At 41.8% G+C, this 22,342-nt stretch overlaps 7 protein-coding genes across 7 annotated transcripts; 2 read left to right on the top strand and 5 right to left on the bottom strand.

Moving 5' to 3' along the window:
* Positions 1–1,478: 1,478 nt before the first annotated feature.
* On the bottom strand, positions 1,479–5,318 carry cdm (importin-13-like protein cdm). The gene is made up of 9 exons (XM_064690221.1): positions 5,028–5,318; positions 4,803–4,970; positions 4,418–4,746; positions 3,681–4,359; positions 3,017–3,616; positions 2,763–2,960; positions 2,562–2,699; positions 1,944–2,503; positions 1,479–1,881 (listed from the first exon to the last, which is right to left on the bottom strand). The coding sequence occupies exons 1-9, from the start codon at positions 5,187–5,189 to the stop codon at positions 1,788–1,790; spliced, it is 2,928 nt and encodes a 975-aa protein (XP_064546291.1). The 5' UTR covers positions 5,190–5,318; the 3' UTR covers positions 1,479–1,787.
* A 190-nt stretch (positions 5,319–5,508) lies between these two features.
* On the bottom strand, positions 5,509–7,207 carry LOC135434000 (uncharacterized). The gene is made up of 3 exons (XM_064690333.1): positions 7,050–7,207; positions 6,517–6,998; positions 5,509–6,457 (listed from the first exon to the last, which is right to left on the bottom strand). The coding sequence occupies exons 1-3, from the start codon at positions 7,089–7,091 to the stop codon at positions 5,605–5,607; spliced, it is 1,377 nt and encodes a 458-aa protein (XP_064546403.1). The 5' UTR covers positions 7,092–7,207; the 3' UTR covers positions 5,509–5,604.
* An 82-nt stretch (positions 7,208–7,289) lies between these two features.
* Arp5 (Actin-related protein 5) lies at positions 7,290–9,409 on the top strand. The gene has a single exon (XM_064690307.1). It carries the CDS (start codon positions 7,375–7,377, stop codon positions 9,337–9,339), a length of 1,965 nt encoding a protein of 654 aa, XP_064546377.1. The 5' UTR covers positions 7,290–7,374; the 3' UTR covers positions 9,340–9,409.
* On the bottom strand, positions 9,318–10,195 carry LOC135434007 (proteasome assembly chaperone 2). The gene has a single exon (XM_064690344.1). The coding sequence runs from the start codon at positions 10,115–10,117 to the stop codon at positions 9,374–9,376; it is 744 nt and encodes a 247-aa protein (XP_064546414.1). The 5' UTR covers positions 10,118–10,195; the 3' UTR covers positions 9,318–9,373.
* A 55-nt stretch (positions 10,196–10,250) lies between these two features.
* On the top strand, positions 10,251–12,594 carry MED17 (mediator complex subunit 17). The gene is made up of 4 exons (XM_064690318.1): positions 10,251–10,412; positions 10,482–11,217; positions 11,281–12,312; positions 12,385–12,594. Exons 1-4 carry the CDS (start codon positions 10,324–10,326, stop codon positions 12,466–12,468), a joined length of 1,941 nt encoding a protein of 646 aa, XP_064546388.1. The 5' UTR covers positions 10,251–10,323; the 3' UTR covers positions 12,469–12,594.
* Positions 12,480–13,099, bottom strand: LOC135433016 (uncharacterized; the record flags this gene model as incomplete). Its single annotated transcript, XM_064688939.1, has 2 exons — positions 12,480–12,702; positions 12,770–13,099. Coding segments are annotated over 2 exons (459 nt in total), but the record flags the coding sequence as incomplete, so codon positions are not given.
* A 3,538-nt stretch (positions 13,100–16,637) lies between these two features.
* Positions 16,638–22,080, bottom strand: Ssdp (Sequence-specific single-stranded DNA-binding protein). Its single transcript, XM_064695908.1, has 2 exons — positions 21,283–22,080; positions 16,638–19,118 (listed from the first exon to the last, which is right to left on the bottom strand). The coding sequence occupies exon 2, from the start codon at positions 18,516–18,518 to the stop codon at positions 17,166–17,168; it is 1,353 nt and encodes a 450-aa protein (XP_064551978.1). The 5' UTR covers positions 18,519–19,118; positions 21,283–22,080; the 3' UTR covers positions 16,638–17,165.
* Between the last annotated feature and the right edge of the window lie 262 nt (positions 22,081–22,342).

Below are 22,342 nucleotides of genomic sequence, written 5' to 3'. Positions count from 1 at the left end.
CAGTAATCAGAATAGTTTATGGTATATTGACACACCATTAAATATCACACCGAGCTTATTAAACAGTATACAACAAATTGCTGAGAAAATAGAAAGGGTAAATTTTGAGCGCATTGTCATTATTTTTTTTTTTTATATATATATTTTGCTGACAATACAACAAATATAAAAGCTAAAATACCAAACTAAATAATTAACATAAAGGAAAATAAATATATTGGTTATCGTATTGAAATGCAAAAGTCGTCGAATATCCAGGAAAAATGATACTATTAAATCAAATATAGCGTTTAGTTTTGAACGAAAACTATATTTTATTTTTTTGCTTATCATTAGGCTTTCTAGCAGCTATTCTTGAATTCGAATCTGCTCAATTTAGTGCAATATTCTTGACTTTTCTATACCGTTAGGCAGCGGGTCATATTTTATTCAGATACAGCTACAACAGAGGCAGTAAACTCTACATACGGCTGAACCGTAATAAATGATAAATATTATACTATAAGCGATTACCTTACCATTAACTGCTTAATTATATACGATACACACATATATATATATATAAATATATAAATAGATATATATATATATATGTGCGAATTCCAATTTGTTAAAAACAAATGTGGTATGTATATTTATGTGTGTGCTTATGAATGTATGTATTTTTTGTGTGTGTATCGAATATTGAAGAGGCACTTTATTTGATGAAATGAGAGAAAAAAAGGCCTAGACATCATAATCCGTGGGAGATACTTACTTAATTGTGGGCTTCTAATAATTTATAAGCAGATGTTCCTTTAGATAAATTTACATTGAAACAGTTTCTTCTGTGTAAGTTGGGGGGCATCGACACTTAGTATGAAACCACGAGAGTACTCCAACTTCATCCACATCAACATAGTATGTATATCGCTTGATCATTAATTATCATCCCCATTAACTCTGGAAACGGGGTCAAAAACAGACTTGGACTATTGCTGGTCGTAGCTACTATTTCTATATAATTAAATATATACATATATATATATATATATATTTACATACGTATATATTGGATCCGTCATTAATTGGCACTGATGCCAGGCAAAACAGTCATTATATATTATATACGTATAAGCCCTGGTATACGGCCCGGATTCTTAATAAAAATATTTTCAAATATTCTAGCAGTCAGATTACAAAAGCTGATCACATTTTTGCTACCACTACCAAGTGCTGTACAGGCCAAGTAAATGAAAGGCTTCATTTAGTTATAGACACATATATATTATATATAGAGATGTATTTACATATTTTTGGCATTATAGATACATATGGAGGGTTAAAGAACAATAAAAGAAAACAATGAAAGTGAATAAAGCAAAATTCCATAGGCTGGAAAACGGTGAAAAAATCAAAGTTTTCAATTTAAGATCAACATTAAAACCATATTATGAGTTATACAGGCCTATAAAAAGGAATTTGTAATAAAAGGCATATAAAGCGTTAACAAAAGCGTGTAATTTTTGTAAAATTATGAATAAAAGTTAAATCATGTCAAGAAACAGCCTTTTAACACATTCATTTCAGATGCTAAAGCTGCGTTCGGGCTGGCAAAATATTTGTAAACCTATATTTAAAATATATTTGCCTGTCCCAGCACAGCAATAATATTTGACATCATTAAAAATAAACAACTTATTGGAAGGAACATTTACAGAGCGCCTTAATTACAATTAACATCTAATTACACAGAACAGGACGATAAAATATAAGAGATTTGGCCATGTAGTTGAGCAATCTCCTCTTTAATTAACTGGAGACTGTAGAGGCACAAGTCCTCGTGTCTTGCCAGCCAGCTCCGTCAGATGTTGTTGCAGCAGCCGCTTGTTAAACTTTACCCTGTAAAGCATATAATTGGTGTCAAGAGGATATGCAATAGCATATGCAAGAATTTTACTCACTTGATGATAAGGGTAACGTATCGCGACTTTTCGGCCTCGCTGATGAGCTCAGTGGGAAAGTTGGGCACGGACATTACAGTCTTTAGCCAAACCGCCATTTCGGCCGGATACTTTTTGTTAATGGATAGAAATACATCAGCAAATTTATCCACTTGCTGTCGCGGCGTCATATAGCCCACACAAATCATGGCCGTGTGAAGGATCTGCTCACCCGAGGCTAGTACCACTTCGGTCATATGCGCATGATTTCTCGATTGCATCACAAATTGTGTAACAAATTGTGTGCTTGCGCGTATAGGACCATTTTCGGGTAGCGTCATGGCGCGCTGTGCATAGTAAATAAGACGATCGTAGGCAATCGTTTTGTCCTCCAACACTTGTGGCACCTTTTTAATGATTTGCGTAAGACAGGCGAAGAACATCTCCATGGTATCGGATATATTAGAGAAGTTCTCATGGGGCGTATTCTCAAACAATTTAAAACTGTGCTTCACAAACTCCAATAACAGCTGCTGCATCAATGGCTTGCAGCTCTCTTCCCAGAAGAAGACGATAATGGCCTGAAATAGTTGTCAAATGTGGTTTTAATCCTAACTAAATCATGTATAGCATGCTCACGGTTTTGGTTATCTCTAGAGTGGGCGCACAGCAGCGCGTTTGAAAACTTGCCACAATAAAATAGCACAAGTCCTGCAACATTGGCCGAAAGCTGCTTCCCAAATTAACAATGGCATGCTTTAAAGCGCTGCAGGCAGCCTGTGTAAATGTAGATAAAAGTTTACACAATTCCAACATTTAGCTTTGGTTTTTGGCGCGCACCTCTAGTACGTCTAGTTCCTCCACCCACAGCTCGGCAATGCGCCGAAAAATTGGCATCGTCTTTTCCATAACCAGCAGCACGGGCTGCATATTATGCACATTCTTGAGCTCTTCATCCACATCTGTGTTAAGCGACGAAAACAGCGTCGAGATCATGTTGAGACGGAATATTGTGCGTATGCGTGCTGCAGGTGACGTCTGCACAAAGACATAATATAGTATAAATATATACAGATATAGTTTAATGTACTTACGGCGCCCGCCTGGCAAATGGTCTGCAGCTCCTCGAAACAGGGACTGACTATGATGTCTAAATATTTGGGTATCTGCTCCGGTGGCAGCAAGCTCATCAGCTTACCTATACTGAACATTAGACGCACCGAGTCCGAATTCTTCATGCGGCCTGCACTGAGCGTAGCTTGGCAAGCATCAAGGAGCGGTTCCGCGTATGGCTTCAATTGCAGTTGGCAATCGCGGCACAGCTCCTTGAGGCCCAGCGTTGCCTGTGCCGACATTGTAGAGTTCAGGCCGCGTACCAGCAGATCAATAGCTGGCGGTATAAAAGTGGGATTATCCATGAGCCAGGAACAATAGGAGCCAATTGTCTCGAGCGCAGTGCCGAGTAGCTTCTCGTTAAGCTTCTCATACGGTATCTCAGAGAGCACGCGCATTAGCTTGGGTATCTGACGAGACTCCTCGCCGCCAAAATGCTCGGCCACCGACTGAAATGAGTAGATACAAGCCTCTAGTTTCGTCCAGTGTGTGGGATGCGTCTGCAGCTCGGCAATGGCCTCGTCTAGCATAGCGGCTAATATCTCCAGTATGTAGTCGTCTAAAACATCATAACAATACATCTGCAGAAGATAAGGCATTGGGATTTAGCTTAATTAATTAACAGGATAAAAGTGTGTGCCTTACAAAAGTATCGGAAATATCCTGACGATAGCAACGAAAACATTCCAGATCATCAGAGTTCCACTTGTCAATGGAGCTCTCGTCGGGCTGCTCGGATTTACGAACCAGCACAGTGGTCAAGTGTGCATAGAGCGGTTTTATATGCTCCCAGCATTTGCGCTTTTCCTCGTCTGGCATGGCAAAAACATCGCCTTGCAGCATATACCAAAAAGCCAAGGCCATGGTGCTGCATGATTCTTCTACAGGATATATTCCCGGCTTATCTGTGCACTGCAGTATCTCATGTACCATGCGGCTCCAGATGGCAAATAACTCTGGATCTGTGGCCGTGATGCCGCTCAAAAATAAAGCCGAATGTCGTTCCACGGCAGACACAAACAGCATATAGATATGCACAATAATGTCTTCATTATCGTTATCTCGCCGCCATTCCCTTTGGGTGATGTCGCATAGTGAATCCAGAAACATTTTGATCAGCACAGCAGCAGTCTTGGGATAATTGTGACAATCTGGCTGCACAATTATGCTGACCATTGCCTTGAGACAGGTCTCGGCGAGTTCATTTTCGTCGGCAGACATGCAGCCAACGCCAGAACGAATACAGGGCCAGTAACACTTGTTCACAAGCTCCAACATCACGCCACAGATGCTGACGCAGCTCTCAATTGAGTAGCCAATGCTTCTATGAGTTTCACAGTAGGCTTAGTATATAAATTTATGAATATATGGTTATATCGCACCTGATCCAGACACTGACGCACTTTACCGCACGTGCCATATTGTTGTAGCCTTCGGTATCCCATTCTTTGTTCATTTGCTGCTTCAAATATGCCTCGATAGTCTGCAGCACGAGCGGCACACGCTTGCCAATCTCACCGCGCAGCGTAACGCGCTTTACGGAGGAATGAATAACTTGCGCCTCCTCGGGTATGCCCTGCAGCACTTCCAGCATGATCCACAGCTGTACATCGGCGGTAACGTTCGGAATACGTTGATTTTGGAACGTCTCGATTACCTCCTCAATGGCGCAAGGCCAATCCTCCAGCATGTGAACAATAAAAGCGCTCAACTAAGTAATATAAATATGGATTTAATTTACAAGTGCTGTTCAAACTGTGCCCTTACCGATAGACAAAGCCGGTTAAGCACCAGTTTGGGTCCTCCCGCGAATTGCACAATCGTTTCCAAAATCTTTTGTTTCAGCTCCTCACGGTTTTCGGGGGGCACTTCGTGCCAATACTTCATCAGCTTTGAGTGTAGTGTAATTGCGCCAAAAAATTGCACTTCTTGACTCTGTGCAGTAAAAACTTAATTTTTCAGGTGTTAAAGCGAAATCTCAATGCCACCCACCTTGCCCAGCTGCATAAGCTGCCAGGAAAACTGCCAGGCCTGTGGGCTGGCCTCGGCCTTCGTCAGCCATTCGTGTGTGATTGCCTGTTCCTGCGATGTGGAACGGTAAAAGACAACCACTGCTTCCTCCAGTTGCTCGATATTGATGGTTTCGAAATCCATGCTCAACTACTTCTAATTAGTTACCTAAATAGCCCAAGTCCCAGCAGTTTAAGCAGGACTTGGCTTTTTCAATTACTTTTATTTTGATGCAAAAATGAGCTCTTAACGCCTAGGGATGGCCCAAGAATTTAATGCAGCGACAATATCGATAAGTTGGCAAAGTATACAAAACGATAATTTGAATTGACCGATAATTTACGGTGTATCGATTACTGACCGGTAAACCTTAATTGCTTGTCTGCGAATTTCAGAATTTAAATGTGTGGACAAGCATTTAAAAGCTTTTCGTTATTTGCTTGAGACTGAAAAATTAATAAAATCATCTCGAAAATGGGGTATTTATTCAAGTTTATATGTTTCAACTCGTTTGTAATTCAATTACTAAATATGATAATTTGACTGCACTCAAATAAATTTAAAACTCAAAAGTCAGCTTCCAGAAGCAATACTTGAGTTTGAAGCAATGCTCTTGTATAAAACACTTGCTCTCCCGATCCACATACAGAATAAGCTGTTCATTTTTGCACAAACTGGTTACGGATTTGCTGGCAAACTCCTCCGACTCCGGATCGAGCACAGAGCGATCCATTACGCACCACTTATTCGTGCTAAGGCCCTGATTCTGCAGTTCGAGCAGATGAAAAATATTCATCAGCTCCTTTCCTTCAGCAACTTGCGGCAGCACCATACTACACTTCAACAGTGCGAAATACTTGATAAAACTGAAACATTTATATGAGTTCATAGTGCGGACACCTGTGGCAATCCAGTCGCACGTATCATCATCCTCACAAAGCATCCACAATTTGTCGTCGTAAGCCGTTATTGTGGCATATTCACTAAAGTTTAAACGATTACAACTCTGAGAGAACTCAAATAGCTCATAGAAATGTTTCATTAGACGATTATAGTCCAAATGCGGCTCATCGATGGCATGGCTAATAACCAGCGCATATCTACGGTGTTCCGGCTTCATGGCAATGTAAGGAGCAGACAGGCTCGTAGTTGGGTCTGGACTTAATTCTTGTGGGGAACTCTGATTAACAGATTTGTTGAACGAAGTAGAAGCCTGTGGCGCCTTTTCGCCGACTGTAATGTTTTCAATTTGCCTGTCTGCAGTGTTGTTTGGGGCAGTCACTGAAGGTGCAACTGCGGGTATTTCTGGCACAACAGGTATTTTGTCTTGGGTTGGCTTCGCCTGACTCATCGGAGTAGCTGTAGTAGATGTAGGTTCACAACTTCTATCGGTTTGCTCTGTTAAAGGGCCTCTACGAAAAATTAATTTAAAAAATGATCTATGGCAATTTAAATATAAATTAGCTGTCACCTTTTTGGAGGAGAATCGTTCTTTAGAATCGACTTGCGTTTACGATTTCTCGTATCCTCGCTTGATTCTGAGGAGTTGCTACTGTTGCTGTTATCTGTCGAATCTGATTCGGATGTTGTCGAATGCCAAGAATTATCCGAGTCAATTATATTCTCACAATACTGAGGTACATGATCGATGGGCAAATTTCTAGCATTTGACGGTTGGCTGAAGAAGTTGTTCTGTTTATCTCCTTCGTTCTGGCTATAGAACTGCAAGAAGCAGAAAAACTGGTTGTTCGTATAAAGAGAAATGGCCGCTCCATTAATATTATCGCCGCCAATTTCCTGATTAACGACCTTAGAGAGCTCATCAAAGTTGGTCAATGTGCGATCCAGTGTTTGAATTTCCTGTTTATCTGCCGGTATGTCTACAAAGGATTCCAAATGGGTCTTTAAATCATAGACTGAGGCGGTGTCTTCTATGCTAAAAATGTGAGGTGCCTAAAAGAGCAACGATTCATGTAAATACATAATTTTAAATTTTAAACTCACCTTCTCATTTCCCTGATCCTCCAACTTTATCTTCACAAACATTACAAAATTAAAGTAATTGAATTTATTCACCGCAAATCTTCAAACCTGTGCAAATTTTGTTCTACATATATAAAATACATGTAAGCATTCGTATATAAGTTGGTATATACAAACTAAGATCTACAGTTAAATTACAGGGTTGCCACTAATGGTGAACGGCTTAAAGCAGCGTAAAGTGTTGGAAAGCGTGAACTAAAAATAAAAATACTTTAACAGCATTCGCATGTACTGTAAACAAACAAGTTGTAAACAAATTGATAATTGAATATAATAAATTAAAACGATGGCAGTGCCCAAGCGCTTACTGATAATCGACAATGGTTCGTATGAATGCCGCGTTGGCTGGCACGACACAAAGGAGCCAGAATTACGGTTTCGCAATGTACTGACAAAGCCACGAAAGGATCGCAAGAAGGACAACCAACTACCGGATGCCTCTGCGCCTGCAGCAACAGCAGAGGATCTAAAAGCCAGCGCAGAAATCCAAATAGGCAATGATATAACTAACATTGAGGCGGTGCGGGCACATCTCAAATCACCCTTCGAGCGTAACGTGATTACCAATTGGAATCATCAGGAGCAAATTTTCGACTACATCTTCAGCAAAATGGGCTTTGATGGAGAAGAGAGCATTGCGCATCCGATTGTGCTGACCGAAGCCTTAGCCAATCCAAATTCGTGTCGCCGGCAAATGAGCGAACTGCTCTTCGAGTGCTACGGCGTGCCTGTGCTCTCCTACGGCATTGATGCTCTCTATAGCTGGCAGCACCATCAACAGAAACATAAGCTCGTAGCAGATGCACTTATTATATCCTTTGGGTATACCACAACGCATGTGATTCCTGTGTTGGCTAACAAAATGCAGCTGGAGCACGTGCGTCGGCTGAATGTAGGTGGATTTCACATCAATAATTATTTATTTCGGCTGATGCAAATGAAGTACCCGGTGCATCTGACTGCCATCTCCAGTCGCATTGAGAAACTGGTGCATGAACATTGTCACATAGCACTGGACTACAAGGAAGAGCTGCTTAAATGGGCTCAACTGGATTACTACGAGGCCAACATCATGAAAATACAACTGCCTTACAACCAGGTGACGGCGACCAATGCACTGCTAACGGCCGAGCAGAAGCAGGAGAAGCGTCGCGAGCTGGCCCTGCGGCTGTTGGACATTAAAAATCGTCGCGAGCGTGAGAAGCTGCAAGAGGATGAAGAGTACTTGCAGGTATTGCGCAAGCTGAGGCAGCTTTATGAGCAGGAAAAACTACAGAAATTCGAACGCGCGCTGCAACAACAGCAAATTGGAAATCTGGAGGAGCTTGACAAGCTGATGGGCACATTAACTTCGCGCATCAAACGTGTTAAGGAACGCGCCGTGGGCCAACCACGGCCCAGTAAACAGCAGGACAAGCTGGACAAGATGCCCAAACCACCAGAGGGCATGCCGCAGGCTCAATGGTTGTCGGAGCTGCGCGACAAGCGCGAGGAGTTACTGCAACGCAAGCAGGCTCGACAGCAACAGCGTCAGGAGCAGGCCAAGCGGCACACGCACGCAGCCCAGGAGCGTATGCGCATCATCTCAACGCTGGCACGCAGCGAGAAGCGACGCAAAGCCAACGGCGGTGATGAGGAGGACGATGGCTTTGGCATGAACGACAACGACTGGGATGTGTACAAGCGCATCAATCGCTACAACGACGACAGTGATTCGGATGCGGAAAACGAACAGATGCTCGAGTACGAGAAAATCCTACAGCACTACGACGCCGGCTTCGATGATGCCAACAATGCAGCCATGCAGGCGCTCATTGCAGCCGAGAACTACCAGCTGCACTTTGGTGTGGAAGCCATACGAGTGCCGGAGATACTCTTTCAGCCAAGCATGATTGGCTGCACGGAAGCGGGTCTGGCGGAGCTGATTGCTTTTGTGCTGAAACTTTTTACGGCCGAGCAACAGCAGCGCCTGGTGGATCATGTCTATTTAACGGGAAGCTGTGCGCAGTTTCGTGGCCTGAAGGAAAGATTGGCTAAAGAGCTGCTGGAACTTCGACCATTTCAGTCTAGCTTTGCCATCTACGAGACGAATGATCCCACATTGAGCGCCTGGCTGGGTGCATGCCTACAGGCTAATAGCAAGAACTTCAGCGGATCGCTGACTACGCGTAAGCTGTACCAGGAGTATGGCGGCGAGTACTTCAGGGAGCACAGTGCGAGCAATCTCTATTATCCTACACCAAAAGATTAGATTTTATTGTAATAATTCCAAATAATGTCCACAATTAAAAGAGTAACTCGGTTACTTCATTGCCAAATAATAGATTCCAAGACTTGGGTACGGTCAGCTTGAAGCCGCCGTCGCCGCCGTCGCGCAACTGCAGAAAATCTTCGCACAGCTCGTTCAGCTCGCGCACAATCAGTGAGGCGTCGGTCGAGTTGTCGCCCTCTAGCAGATAACGGAAGAGCAGCATGACCGGCACCTGCTTCTCCTCGAAAGCATTAAACAGCTGCAGCGCATTACCGCCGCCAAAGATGTGCTCGCCCGTGTGCTCCTTCCACTTTACAAGCGACGCATTGCCCAGCTGCGCGGCGTGGGCTGCCTTAAAGTTGTCACTGGCGCGATAGGCCCAAGGTGACTCCTCGATAACGCGTCGCTCAAAGCCAAAGCTGCCACTGAGAACAATCACACGGCGCGCCGCCTGCAGCAGCTCTACTAAATTAATTTGAAAACTTTTTGTATGTCGCGCAATAAGTGGCGCACGAAATTGTATGACCAATAGCTTATCCTCCGCGGATTCATAAAGCTCACAAGATGATACCCGCTCGTCCGGCTCGTGCTGGTAGGCTGAGGGTCCATATACCGGTATCAAGGCAGGATGTGACAGGCTGCCGATGCGTTTCAGTTTTTTTGATGCAATCAACAGGTCGCAAGCCAATTGTGCTGCATTGCCCACACAGATGCTGGGTACGATGACCGTATAATTGGCGACATCAAGTGTTTTTGCCTTGCTTTTAAGAAATAACATGTTGCTGGAAAGGTTTACTGCTGTGTGGTCCAAAAATTGAAATTCAACAAAAATATGAAAGTAATGTCACAGTGTTGTAAAGAATCAGCGTATGTTATCGATACTACATAGGTAGCTATCGCTGCTGGTGCAACCCTGCCAAGTTGGTATTTGTTTTTGCGTTTGCAAATGCAAATGCCCGGCTTTTGAAGATTTGGCGAGGAAACATGTCCAACTCGGTTAATATATCCGTGGAGACAACGTGCGAGAACCAGATACGTGAGATCGCCTACGATGGCACCGAGCTATATCAACCGTGAGTGCGGCTATTGCCGTAAAAACCAAACAATAGCGTATGCATTTTTCTCAACAAGTTGCTTTACAGACCGCCGACACTTTCCGAGAGTCTTGCAAAGTGCGCAGCTCGCATAGACTTTAGCAAAACTTCGCTGGATGATCTAAAGAAGGAGGAGAAATCAGCCGCTGCTGCCGAAGATGACAACAAGGATGCCAATCAATTCCAGGAAAGCCTATGGCCCTGGGATGCAGTACGCAATAAGCTGAAGGATGCATATACCGAAATCTGTGTGCTATCCGATGTCATATCTATTGCCAAGGACAAGCGTTACCTGGTGCTGGATCCGCTGCTGGAGGATGGCGATGACACCAAGCCCATTGTGCAGGTCTATAGTCGCAAGAAGGCCATCTCGCAGGCTGCCCAAGTGCTGTTGAGCGGTGCCGAGCGACTACGCAATGCACACAGCGAGCAGCGCAGTCGCAACATTTCAGACTTTCATATTGAGCTGCTGCGTCTGCGTCAGAATTGGCGTTTAAAGAAGGTATCCAATGGTGCCATCATTGGTGATCTAAGTTATCGCACAGCGGGCTCAAAGTTCGGGATGAGCGGCACTTTTGAAGTGACCAAAGCGGAGGATGCGCTCGACGATGACGGGGCCGGCAATAGTGCGAACGCCTCTACTGCTTCCAGTAGCAGTAGCAATAATGGCATGCAGCCAAAAGCTAGCTCTGCGCTGCGCGTTATTGTGCCCGCTGAGCTGCAGGGCGTAGCATATATTAAGGTCATCACCCAAAAGGATCAAGAGGATCTGTGCACCGCGCAGGTAACATTTGCTTACCCACTTGATTTAAGATAAATGAATTCCTATTTTGAAAATTAATTTCAGGTGAATCTAATGGGCCATGGACCCAATATAACCGCCCAGGTGGGCGTTTGGCAAAAGTCCTTGGAGTTTGCACAGAATGTGCTCTTCTGCAAGGAACTGTTCGCACAGTTGGCACGCGAGGCGATTCAACTACAGGCGCCAATTCCTCATGTGGTCATTGGCAATCAGATACGTGCCACGCTGCTGCCCAATATTCAGCTAATCATCTCGCTATGCCACTCCACCAGTTTCGATTCCAGCCAGCCGGCGCCTATTAATGATCATGATCATGTGCTGGAGCATTCGCTCCATCAACTGCTGCGCGAGGTGCATTACAAAAACTCACATCATCCGTTTCCACATCCGGCGAGCGCTCCATTGGGTCCCAGCAAGAAACGCATGCTGGCTGGGCCTACTGCCGCGGATCGTGAGGCGCTGCTGGACATGACAAAGACGCAGACAATACTGGAGCAAATCATTGCCCAGGCTCAACACATCTTTATGAGAAAGCGCACACAGTATGTGTTGGATACGCTGGCTCGCGATGTCAAGGATCCACAAATTGTGTCGCACTGGAATGCAATGAACAGCCCCACAATGTCCTGTGTGAAGATTAATATTGTGACGCATGGTTATGATGCCATCGGACGCACTTCTCTGGTTATACACGTCAAGGAGCGTTCGCTGAAGTGCATCTGCCGCGATGGGCGCGTCATGAAGTTGTCGTATGAGCCGCAGGAGCTGCGCGATCTCATACTATGCCAAATCAATTCACATCAGATCAGCTGCCTGGTGAGCCTGGCGCGTTACATGGCCTGGACGGTGCTCTCGAATAGCAATCATCTCGGCATTGGCAAGGTAGAGCCGCTCGGCAATGCCAGCTCCTGTCTGCTCGCCTCGCCCAACAGCGATCGCATGATCGCCGTGCAGATACGCTGCGATCCGCAAATCGATGTTAAGGTTTATATAGCGCGTAGTCCACGTCAAGACTTCTTTCCAAGTCCACTTGTGCCGGAGAAGTTCTGGGAGAATTTGGGTGGCAATTTTAAGGAGGTAAAAAGTGCAACTACAGATCTATTTCATAATACATTTACTAACTACCTTTATTGTTGCCTTTAATTCCAGGTGCGCTTTGATAAGATTGAGGGCAAGAGTTTCCTTAATAAAATGGAATTTCTGATGGCATCGTTGACCAGCAACACGGCATGAGAGGCCCACAATTTAATTGTCTAGCATAGTATTTATAATTATAAAAAATGTTATTCAAGTAAGCACACAGTATGTTCAAGCTCAGGCTCGATTAAAGATAGCAGCTCAGCGCTGTATGTTGTAGTACGCAAAGTTGTTCCAGGCGCGTGGCTGCTGGCTGTTCGGTGGCTGCTGCTGCGGCTGCAGGATGCTAAACGTATCCTCTAGGCTGACCACATTGGCGCGATTTGTGCTCTGTGTGCGAATGTAAAAAGTTCTCCCAAATGTTCAACTAGTCAAAGTCAAAGGTGCTGCAACTCACCCAACGCTCCAGATCGCAAAAGCTAATGTCGTAATGCTGTCCAGCTTCTGCAACGACTGGTTGCAGCATATTTTGTGGCTGTGCCACACGCAAATAAAGTCCACGGTTCGTGGAAAACAGCACTGGGACACGTCGCGCTGGCGCTGAGCCGGCACCGTTGCCGGCTCCTGCAACTTGGCGATATGTTAGGCAATTGGGCAACGCAGCCGACGGCTCTGAATCGTTGACCACTGGAGCAGCAGCCACGTTGCGCGCAAAACCCAGGCAACTGTAGAAACAGGACGCCACTTTGCAGCATGAACTTGTCTCAATGGCCAGCAGACGGGATGCGATTATAAATCGTTATAAAAATCCATTTTATTATTGATTTTATTGACGCAGACGACGCTATCAGCACCGAGTTTGCCCGGATAGTGGCAAACCAAAGTAATTAACTCTGCTGCACATTTGTGTGGGCCCGTTGCCCCGGCAACGTGCTCTGACACCTCAATTAGTCCACCATGTCCATACACCAATAACTGTGCGTGTGCCACGCCAATTTGGTCAATGTCTGCGCCTGGCTCTGGCACGGAGCCGCCCAATTTAACTGCACGCATTTCTATACAAAATAATGCAATTAAACAGCAACAATTAAGAGATCATTACCTATTGATCAGATATTAGCAATCTCTACTGCTCCAATTTTTCCAGCTGTTTCATTTATGTGGCATTTCGTTTGGTTTAAATACAAGTCTGAAATCTATTCCAAATCTAAATTCCATTCTAAATGAGTACGCAATTAACTTCACAATATTCACAAATTTCAATCTCAAGTATACTTTTAAATCTGATTTTGGTTGAAATGTATGCGTAATGTTTCTAAATTGCCTTTTTAACAAAATAGATTTTAATTTACTTTTTAATGTGCATTAAATATTTGAATTAAATGTTATTGCGTCACTCTGTCTCTTTTTTTATAATTGCTAAGCAGGGATTTTTACGAAATTATTCAAAATTGTTCAACTATCTTTGTTATTAAATTAAATAAAATGAATTATTATACAGCTTTAAGAAAAGTGGATACATTTTTGCTGAACAAAATACTAAATCATTGTTAATAAACTATCAAGAATTATGAATTAATATAATAATATTATATATAAATTAATATAAAATATAATATAATAATTAATATAATATACATAGTTTATTAAACAGACATAACTAAAATTGTCGTGAATATTTATTATTTTTAATTATAAACTTTAAATATCGGCCACTATTGACTGTTCTGATTCAGACGGTTCCAGCAAGTTTTGTTAACGTAGTTTTAAGACTAATTTTAAAAAGTGTATAGAATCATATAGAGTAGAAACCGATAACTCAACTGGTTCGTATGACTGGTAATATTTTGTTTATTTTCTGCTGTACATCAATTGTTGATACTTTTGCAAAAAAAAAAAAAATTGAAAAATATTTAACATTTCTAGCTTTTCCTATTATATAAATATTCCAATTGATTGAATTGGTCGAGGCGACTTTAGTCCCACACACTAAGGAAACTAAGGCAATTTATATATATATTTATATATATATAGAATACAAGTGAAATTTATTGAAAACTGTAAGTGAATAAAAGAGTCAAATTGTAATTTGTAAAAAAGAAAAGAGCGTTTTTGTACTTTTTACAAATATTGTTTTAAAACTTTATTTCATTTATATTATATTGTTTTTGTTTTGTGTTGTGTACTTGTAAATTGTATAATTAACACTAAAATACTTATTTAAACATTTCTTTTGTTTATATTCAATCGGGATTTTTTTCTGTCCTTTTTGCATTTTTCATTTTGTTGCTGGTTTTTGTTGTTGTTGTTGTTGTGGTTTGTTTTTTAGTTTAAACGCCGCGCCATTACACATACATACATTTATATATAGATCCAGCAATTGAAACGCTTGAACTTAAAGCGATTGCAGATAATAAATTTAACTTAGATACTATTTAAGTGTTGCTTTCGCATTCGCATCATTTCTGGTGCAGCATCAATTCAATAATAATAATTCATGCAGCACACACGTGCCGTCAATTTGTCACGCACATATTTCAAATTCCGACACATTAAACATATACATACAATATTTAAAATAGAATTTTTTTCGTCGTATTTTATTATATTATATTATCAATTGATTTGGGTTGTGTGTGTTTATATAATGCAAAGAATTTCATTTTGATTTGTTTGTTTTAAGTTTAGTTTTTATCATTTTTTTTTTTTATGGGTTTTACGCTTATATATTAGCTTTCAAATCTAAATTCTACGGATTTGTTTTTTTTCTTTTAATTTTCTTTTTAATGTGAATGTGCTGTGCCGAGAAAAAGATGCAAGCACAGACATATATACTATTATATTTATATATATATATATATATATATATGCTACAAATATATATGTATATATACTTTATGCATAATATTAACATTAGCTGCGCAGCCACAGCCAACATTAACTAACTTTTGTACAGCTTTTTTGTTTTTATTTTTTTTTGTTGTTGTGATATTTTCGAAGTAAACTTTTTAGGTTAGGTTTGCTACATTTGTTGCCTGCTGCCTTTAAGTAATAGATAATTAATATATATATTATATGCATATTAAACAGCTAATTCTTAGAGTTAAGCGCATAGCTACTTTGCAATAAATATGTGCATAAAATGCGCCAAAATCTGCACACACACATATATATATATATTGAATTATATATATATATATTTATTTATTTATATGTATATTTATTTATTTCGCTGCCCTAATGCACAATGTCGACATCGAAGAAATTTCAGAAATCGAAACAAGTGCACGAAAGTGAATAAATCATATATGTATATTGCTCGATTCGCCAGAGACCCGGAATTGCGGGGCGGCTATTGAAGGAACTTAATAACAATTTGTTTTTGTTAAACACAAAATGTACAAATAAGAATATAAGTATAATTTAATTTACACAGTGAAGTTTGGCATGGTTAAAGAAGGAAATAAACACACTTAAAACGAAACTAGAAACGCATGCAATTAAAAAAGATTTAAGCAAAAAAAAAAAACAACGACGACGACGACGACAAAGTGCGATTTTTACAATTTGTTTTAAAAAGAAAAAAACAAAATAAAACGTGCATTGTGAGAAAAGCCAACGCACACACACACACACAGACACAAAAACAAGGAGTGCGCAAACGGAGCAGTTATGCCTATGTATGTGTGCTACAGGCTCTACATATACATGTTCAATAATGCTAACTATGCTCCCTAATATATTATAAATATTTCTTCCTTTTTTTTTTTTTTTTTTTTGTTACTTCAATTGAATTTCTGAAGCCTTTTCTTTTCTTTTTTTTTTTTTATCTGTTGCGCCTTTAAGACTTGCTTAACAAAAAATCTTGTTTGCCATCTCAATTACTACAATACAATATTAATAATATTTATATACTTAGTTTATGTATATATCTATATAAGTATATGCAAAAATCACACAAACAGAAAATGTACATAGATGGTGTAGCTGTTAAATATTCCATAAGTTTTTCATTTTGTTTTGTTTTGTTAATAATGCAAAGCGCAAGTAAAATTGTTACATCGCTAAAATTAGTAGACATATTGTGTGTGTGTGTGTGTGAGTGTGTGTGTTTGCGAGTGTATATGGAGGCTACAGATTTGACTTGTTGCAACTAAACTAATCAGAAGACTGCTAAACATATTGTTGTTGTTGCATTTAACATTACATTTTAAGTATATTTGCTTATTTTTGTTGCTTTATGGTTTTCGTTCTCTGGCTTGCCATGCCCAGCTGCAAACCGCTAGCGTTGCCACTTGGTCGCATTTGTTTACCGTTTCGAACCGGTTCAACTAGCATTTGAATTTGAATGTGAGTTGTGGAATATTGTTTTTTTTTTGTTAATTTCTTTTTGCTTTTGCTTTGCTTATTATTTGCTGCTGTTCGGTTTACAATTTTACATATTTGCCATTGGCTTTCGTTTTTCTCTTGTTATTATTTTTTTTTTCTTTTTTAAACTATTACATATAATAATTACTTTACTTTACTTTATGCTTATGTACCCAAGGATTTTCACTATCGTGTATTTAGAAATTGAGTTCCTTTGCAAAATGCGCGCCAGTGGACACAGTCGGATTGCCAGATTGGTTGTTGTTGTTGTTGTTGTTATTGCTACTGCCGCCACTTAGCAAATTGGAGGCTGCTGCGCCAAGCGCCGCAGCAGCTATGGATGCGGCCGTTGAGCTGCTTGTCCCTCCACCGGTGCTGTTGGATGCGGCAGCAGCAACGACAGCTGCCACTGCAGCTGCCACCGTATTGAGATGTTGCTGATGCTGCTGCTGTTGCTGCTGATGATGGTGGTGATGATGATGTTGTTATGGCATGAAGTAGTCCGGATGATCTGTGTCTTTCTCAAACCGCTTGGCCTCCTCGTGCATGCTCTCTTTGATCTTGAGTATGGCTGCCGATTCGGTTTGATCGTTCTCGCCGGGGCCGCCAAAGCCGCCTAAATTGTAATCGCCCATGCCGCTGCCGGAATCTTCGCGCGGCGTACCCGGTCCCCCGTTAGCTGGTGAGTTCTTCATACCATCAAGACCGCTACCGTCGGGTCCTCCGCCACCACCATTAAGTACCGGCCCCATCGAGTTGGGACCACCACCCATGGGGCCCATGCCGCCGGGTCCGCCGCCACCACCACCACCGTCAGGGCCACCACCCATGGGAAATTCTGGTTTCATTAATGAGTACATGCTGTCGCCGGGTCCGCCGACGGGACCACCTTGCGTGTTATCCTGCGGCGAGGGCATGATCGGCGTTCCGGGGCCAGGCGGACCATTCGAGCCGGGTCCGGGTCCGTAGTTACCCGGCGATGATGACGAGTACGCGTTCATAGGCGCCGATGCATTTGGCTGCCATTGGGGCGGTCGACCACCTCCGCCGCCCATGCCCATTGGCGGCATGCCGCCGGGTCCGCCTGGCGCAGGGCCGCGCATACCGCCCGGACCGCCATAGCCCATTGGGCCCATAGTGGGGCCACGCGGCGGATTCATGCGCGGATTCATAGGACCCATGCCGCCGCCTGGTCCCGGCCGCGTTGGATCCATGCTGTTAGGCATCATGGGCTGTCCTGGAGGGCCGTTGAATTCATTGCCCATGCCCTGCATGCGCACGCCGGGCCGTGGTCCGCCAGGATATCGCGGACCGCCCATGAAAGGCGGCTGACCAGGCATCATCTGCGAAGGTGGAGGCTGTGGACTCGAGGCGTGCGTTGGCGGCGACGGCCGCATTGTCGTATTTGGGAAGAAATTAGGACCCATCGGTCCACCGGGTCCCATCGGGCCGCCATCACCGCCCGGCGGCATCTGGCCGAGGGGACTGGGCGCTGGGCCACCGGCATTGTGTGGTCCGCCGGGTCCAATGCCGTTCACACCGTAGCCGGAGCTGACAAAGCCATAATCGTGGAAGGCTTTCGCCTCCGAGCTGTGATCGCACTGATCGCGACGCTCCGGCGCCGCACAGTACAGATCCCAAAAGACGCACCACCAGGTATGCAGAAATCCCGGCGGTTCACCAAGCGTTATGTTCTTCTCCCATCGGATCTCGGAGAGGAATGTCTGTGCCGCCTTTTGGGCGCCCACGTGCAGCAGATATTCGTACACATAAAGAGCCAATTTCTCTCTGGCCTGCGCATCAGACGGCACGGCGGATGTCTTAGATTTCCCGTACATTGTGTTTGTATGTTATGTTTGTATTGTTGCTGTGTGATGTTATTTTTCTATTTGTTACACTTTTCGAGTTTGTTCCACTCCTTCTGCTATTGTTTTTGTTGTTGTTGTTGCTCTCAGTTAATGCTTTGAGCTCAAACTTCCACTTCCACTTTATTTAAATTTTGTTTTATTATGTACTTTATGAGCGGCGACGAGCTCCTCTGCTGCCTCCAGCGGCTGTTGCGCGCTCGTTTCGCTTTTGGTTGCTGTTCTTTCCTCTTCTTATTTTGCTGTTGCTGTTACTGTTTGTTGCTTTTGTTGTTGTTATTTTATAATTGGCGCTCAGATCTCGCGCTGCTCACGCAGCCGTTCTCCACCGCTCTATTGCTTCCACCATTTTGATATTTTATTGTTTTTATGTGTTGTTTAACGTTCGTTCGTTTGTTCGAAAGCAGAAAAAAATCACTTTGTGCCTTCTACTTTGATTTTTACAATAAACTTTTAGCGCGCTACCTTGACTTGCTGCTGCTGCTCGCTGTCGCCACTTCTTCGTTTTACCGTTTATTTTTCTTTTTTTTCAGGTATTTTGCCTGATTGCTGCTGCTTCTTCTTGCACAACCACTGAAAACAGAAAAAAAAAATATATAAGCAAAGAGAGCCAAATGAGTGAGTATGCGTGCGATTGTATGTGTGTTTGCAAAAAGTGTATGTGTGAGTGAGTGCGGCTGCGGCTTGAGCGCGTGTGAGAGAGAGGGAGCGCGCGCATTGTCGACAAAACGGCACAAGTGCTACACTGTTAGCCAAAAGATACGGCACACGTGCAAACGCTTAGCGCTTGATTTACTTAGCTATTTTGACGTGTTTTAATAAGTTATCACAAATATTAAATTTCTAGTCAGCAAGTTAATAATAATCACTAGCTAATGCAATAAATGTGCATAGTAAAATGCCAGACAAGGCGTACACTAACTTTTGTTACAGACTTTGGTGCGTCGTGCACTCGTGTGTTCCCCTATTTGCTCACCAGGTGAGTGAGTGATGCTCAGCTTGTAGGTATGAAAAGGTAAGGAACACAACAGCTAGCAGCGTAATCTGCTTCTGGTGCCGCGCGCTGACTGTCAAATGCTTATATTCAAATCAAATTTTGTGTACGCTGTTGTGTACAGTGGGAGCAGTACGATACATTTTTTCGTTCTTATTGACAGCAGCACACTGACACAAACAGCGAACTGGTGATAAGACCTTCTAACGAGGGTATGGGACAGGTCTATTGCGATTTTACAACAACTAGCAGGACAGTCAAGTGACATAGAACGTCAACGCAGCAAACTGATAGGCAAAAGCTTATACAAGCAATATCTACGGTTCATTTGCGTAGTAAGAGGGTATTTAAATATGCGTACGGTTACATCCGAAAACTTTTAATTAATCAGCACTGCTCGTTATTAATTTAAGTAAATGAAATATTAATAAAGAAATACAAAAACAAGTTGAAAATGTTACAAATATCTTTGAGATGTGAACATAAATTACTTAAACGGATTCCTCTCGAGTGCGATTAATTATGTGTTTTGTTTCCAAAAAAATTATAATTAAAATAAGGTCACAGTAAATATGTAAAGCTTATGACTGTCCCTTGTGTAGACAAATCTGTTATATTCCAAATGTTAAAAACGAATGATATATAAAAACACATCTTTTTTTACTACTGCCTGAAAAAACGTATGCATAAAATTTAATAATAGTAACTAATTTCTGAGCGTCAATCGAATCTGATGTTCTAATTCACAATCGCCCACAGTAGAAATATCCTGTTCTGTTTTACTGATACCTTCTTTAGAATTTACATATTTGCGTTGCAAATTTTAGTTAAAATGAACTAGTTTCTGAATTAAGCGACTGAACTACGGTTCATATTTATACTTAATTCGAATCCTTGAGTTATTCCAATTATTCGCGACATCGCTTAAACGTACTAATAAAGAAAAAAGCTCTTTAAATAGCTCTATGATAGGATTTTTCTGAAATTGTTTATGGACCTTTTTAATAAGACCACAAAGAGAAGCAAACCTTGAAATTATTTATGTTTTAAAAATAACATATAATAATAACGCATATTACTAATAACTGAAGTTTAAATGAAAAACTAAACAACAATGGTGTCCAAATTAGTGCGCACAGTAAAAATTGATCTACTGAACTATCGCTAAACCGACTTGCAGTTTTTCTGTACAAATCAAATTACTATTATAGCTCACTGTACTGTTGGGGCATTGCTAATTCACGCATTGCATAGGTAAAAGTTTCTATTTATTATTATCTTTCTTCTTTCACTGTCAACTCATTGGGACCTATTCAAATTTGACTACATCACGATTTTCTTGGCAGCTACAGTTTTGTATGGCCATTGCTGGGTTTCTTCTCGGCTAATCTCGTTGTTGTTGTTAATCAACAGCAGCATCACGGCGTGCTGGGCTTCTACGGGGGGCTACAAAATACCGGTCGTCGTCGCCCAAACAGTAGTAAGCATGTGCCTGTGTGTGTTTGAGTTGCACACACTTTGTACTACACTACATACGTTGCGATACTATTCGATACCATTGTTACTGCTGGTCACTAAACAACAACAATAGCATAGCTTGAAGACGTCATCAAATTTTGTACGCGGGTTTTCTTCTCACACGTTCTACATTGAACTACACACACAAATTTTTGGACCATAGAGAACTTATTTACACTATACTAAAAGTTGATGTTGTTGTTGTTTCTGTCGCTGCATACGCACCTTGTATGTTAAACTATATATGTATTGTATTATGTACTTGAGCTGCTTTTTGGTTGGCAAATTGTTTTTATTGTTGTGGTCGCTGCTGTTTGCAATTTTATCACAAAATCAACAAGAGAGAGAGAGAGAGAGACAGAGGGAGAGAGAGGTCGCACACAGCGAGCGAACGGTAGAGACAGAAATTGAGGATAAAGAGAGCAAAATACGGAATTTTATTACAATTTCATTGATTTTTCGTATTTTGCGGCGCTTCATATGTTTTCGCGCAACATACATACATATAACTGTTTATTATTAAACCGCGCGCCAGTCGACGTTTTGCACCAATTCTCAAAATTGCGTTTGTATTTGCATATGCATAAGTATGTGTGTTTGTGTGTATGTGCGTGTGTGTTTTTAATTTCTTTTCTAAACACACTTTTCGCCTCGCTATTGTTGTTGCTGTAATTTTTGCAAGTTTTCTCTTTACACGCTTTTCATTCGCACTGCGCTTTGTCCGTGTATTCGTCGTCGTTGTCGACGATTGCTTTTACTGCCTTCACTGCTGCTGCTTCTTCTTCTTCCACTAAAAATCGGCTCTTTTTTGCCTGTACGACGAAATTTTCACGGCGAGTTATTGCGTTGAAATACATTTTAAATGAATTTCATTTCATTGGCAAACACTGCGTTTACATTTTCACTTTAATTAATTAATAAGTATTTCGATTTTTAACACAGTAAATTATTTGTATAAATATTTTCACTGCTACAAGTTGCGCTGTCGTCGTCGTCGTCGCCTTCTCGTCGTCGCGTTTCAAATAGCGAATGTGGTGGGAAGGAACGAACAAACCAACACTTTTTTCTGCTCATTATTTTGATAAGTGCTTTGCGCGTGGATACGATGGTTGTCTCGCTTGCACGCACATTATTTTAGAAGAGCTGCCAGATAGGCAAATAAAGCCGTTTACAAAAAATAAATCTCTGAAACCGATGGTCAATGAATAAGATATCCTTATGATTAACAATTAAAATATGCTAAGTGTCAAATGTAAAATAATTGCAAACGCTCTAAGTCAAAAAT

This window comes from Drosophila montana, unplaced genomic scaffold, assembly GCF_035044405.1.
Source record: "Drosophila montana isolate Dmon_TW-CO22-7 unplaced genomic scaffold, ASM3504440v1 contig_1505_1, whole genome shotgun sequence".
Classification (NCBI taxonomy): Eukaryota; Metazoa; Arthropoda; class Insecta; order Diptera; family Drosophilidae; genus Drosophila; species Drosophila montana.
This window is presented reverse-complemented; position numbering and strand designations above follow the sequence as displayed.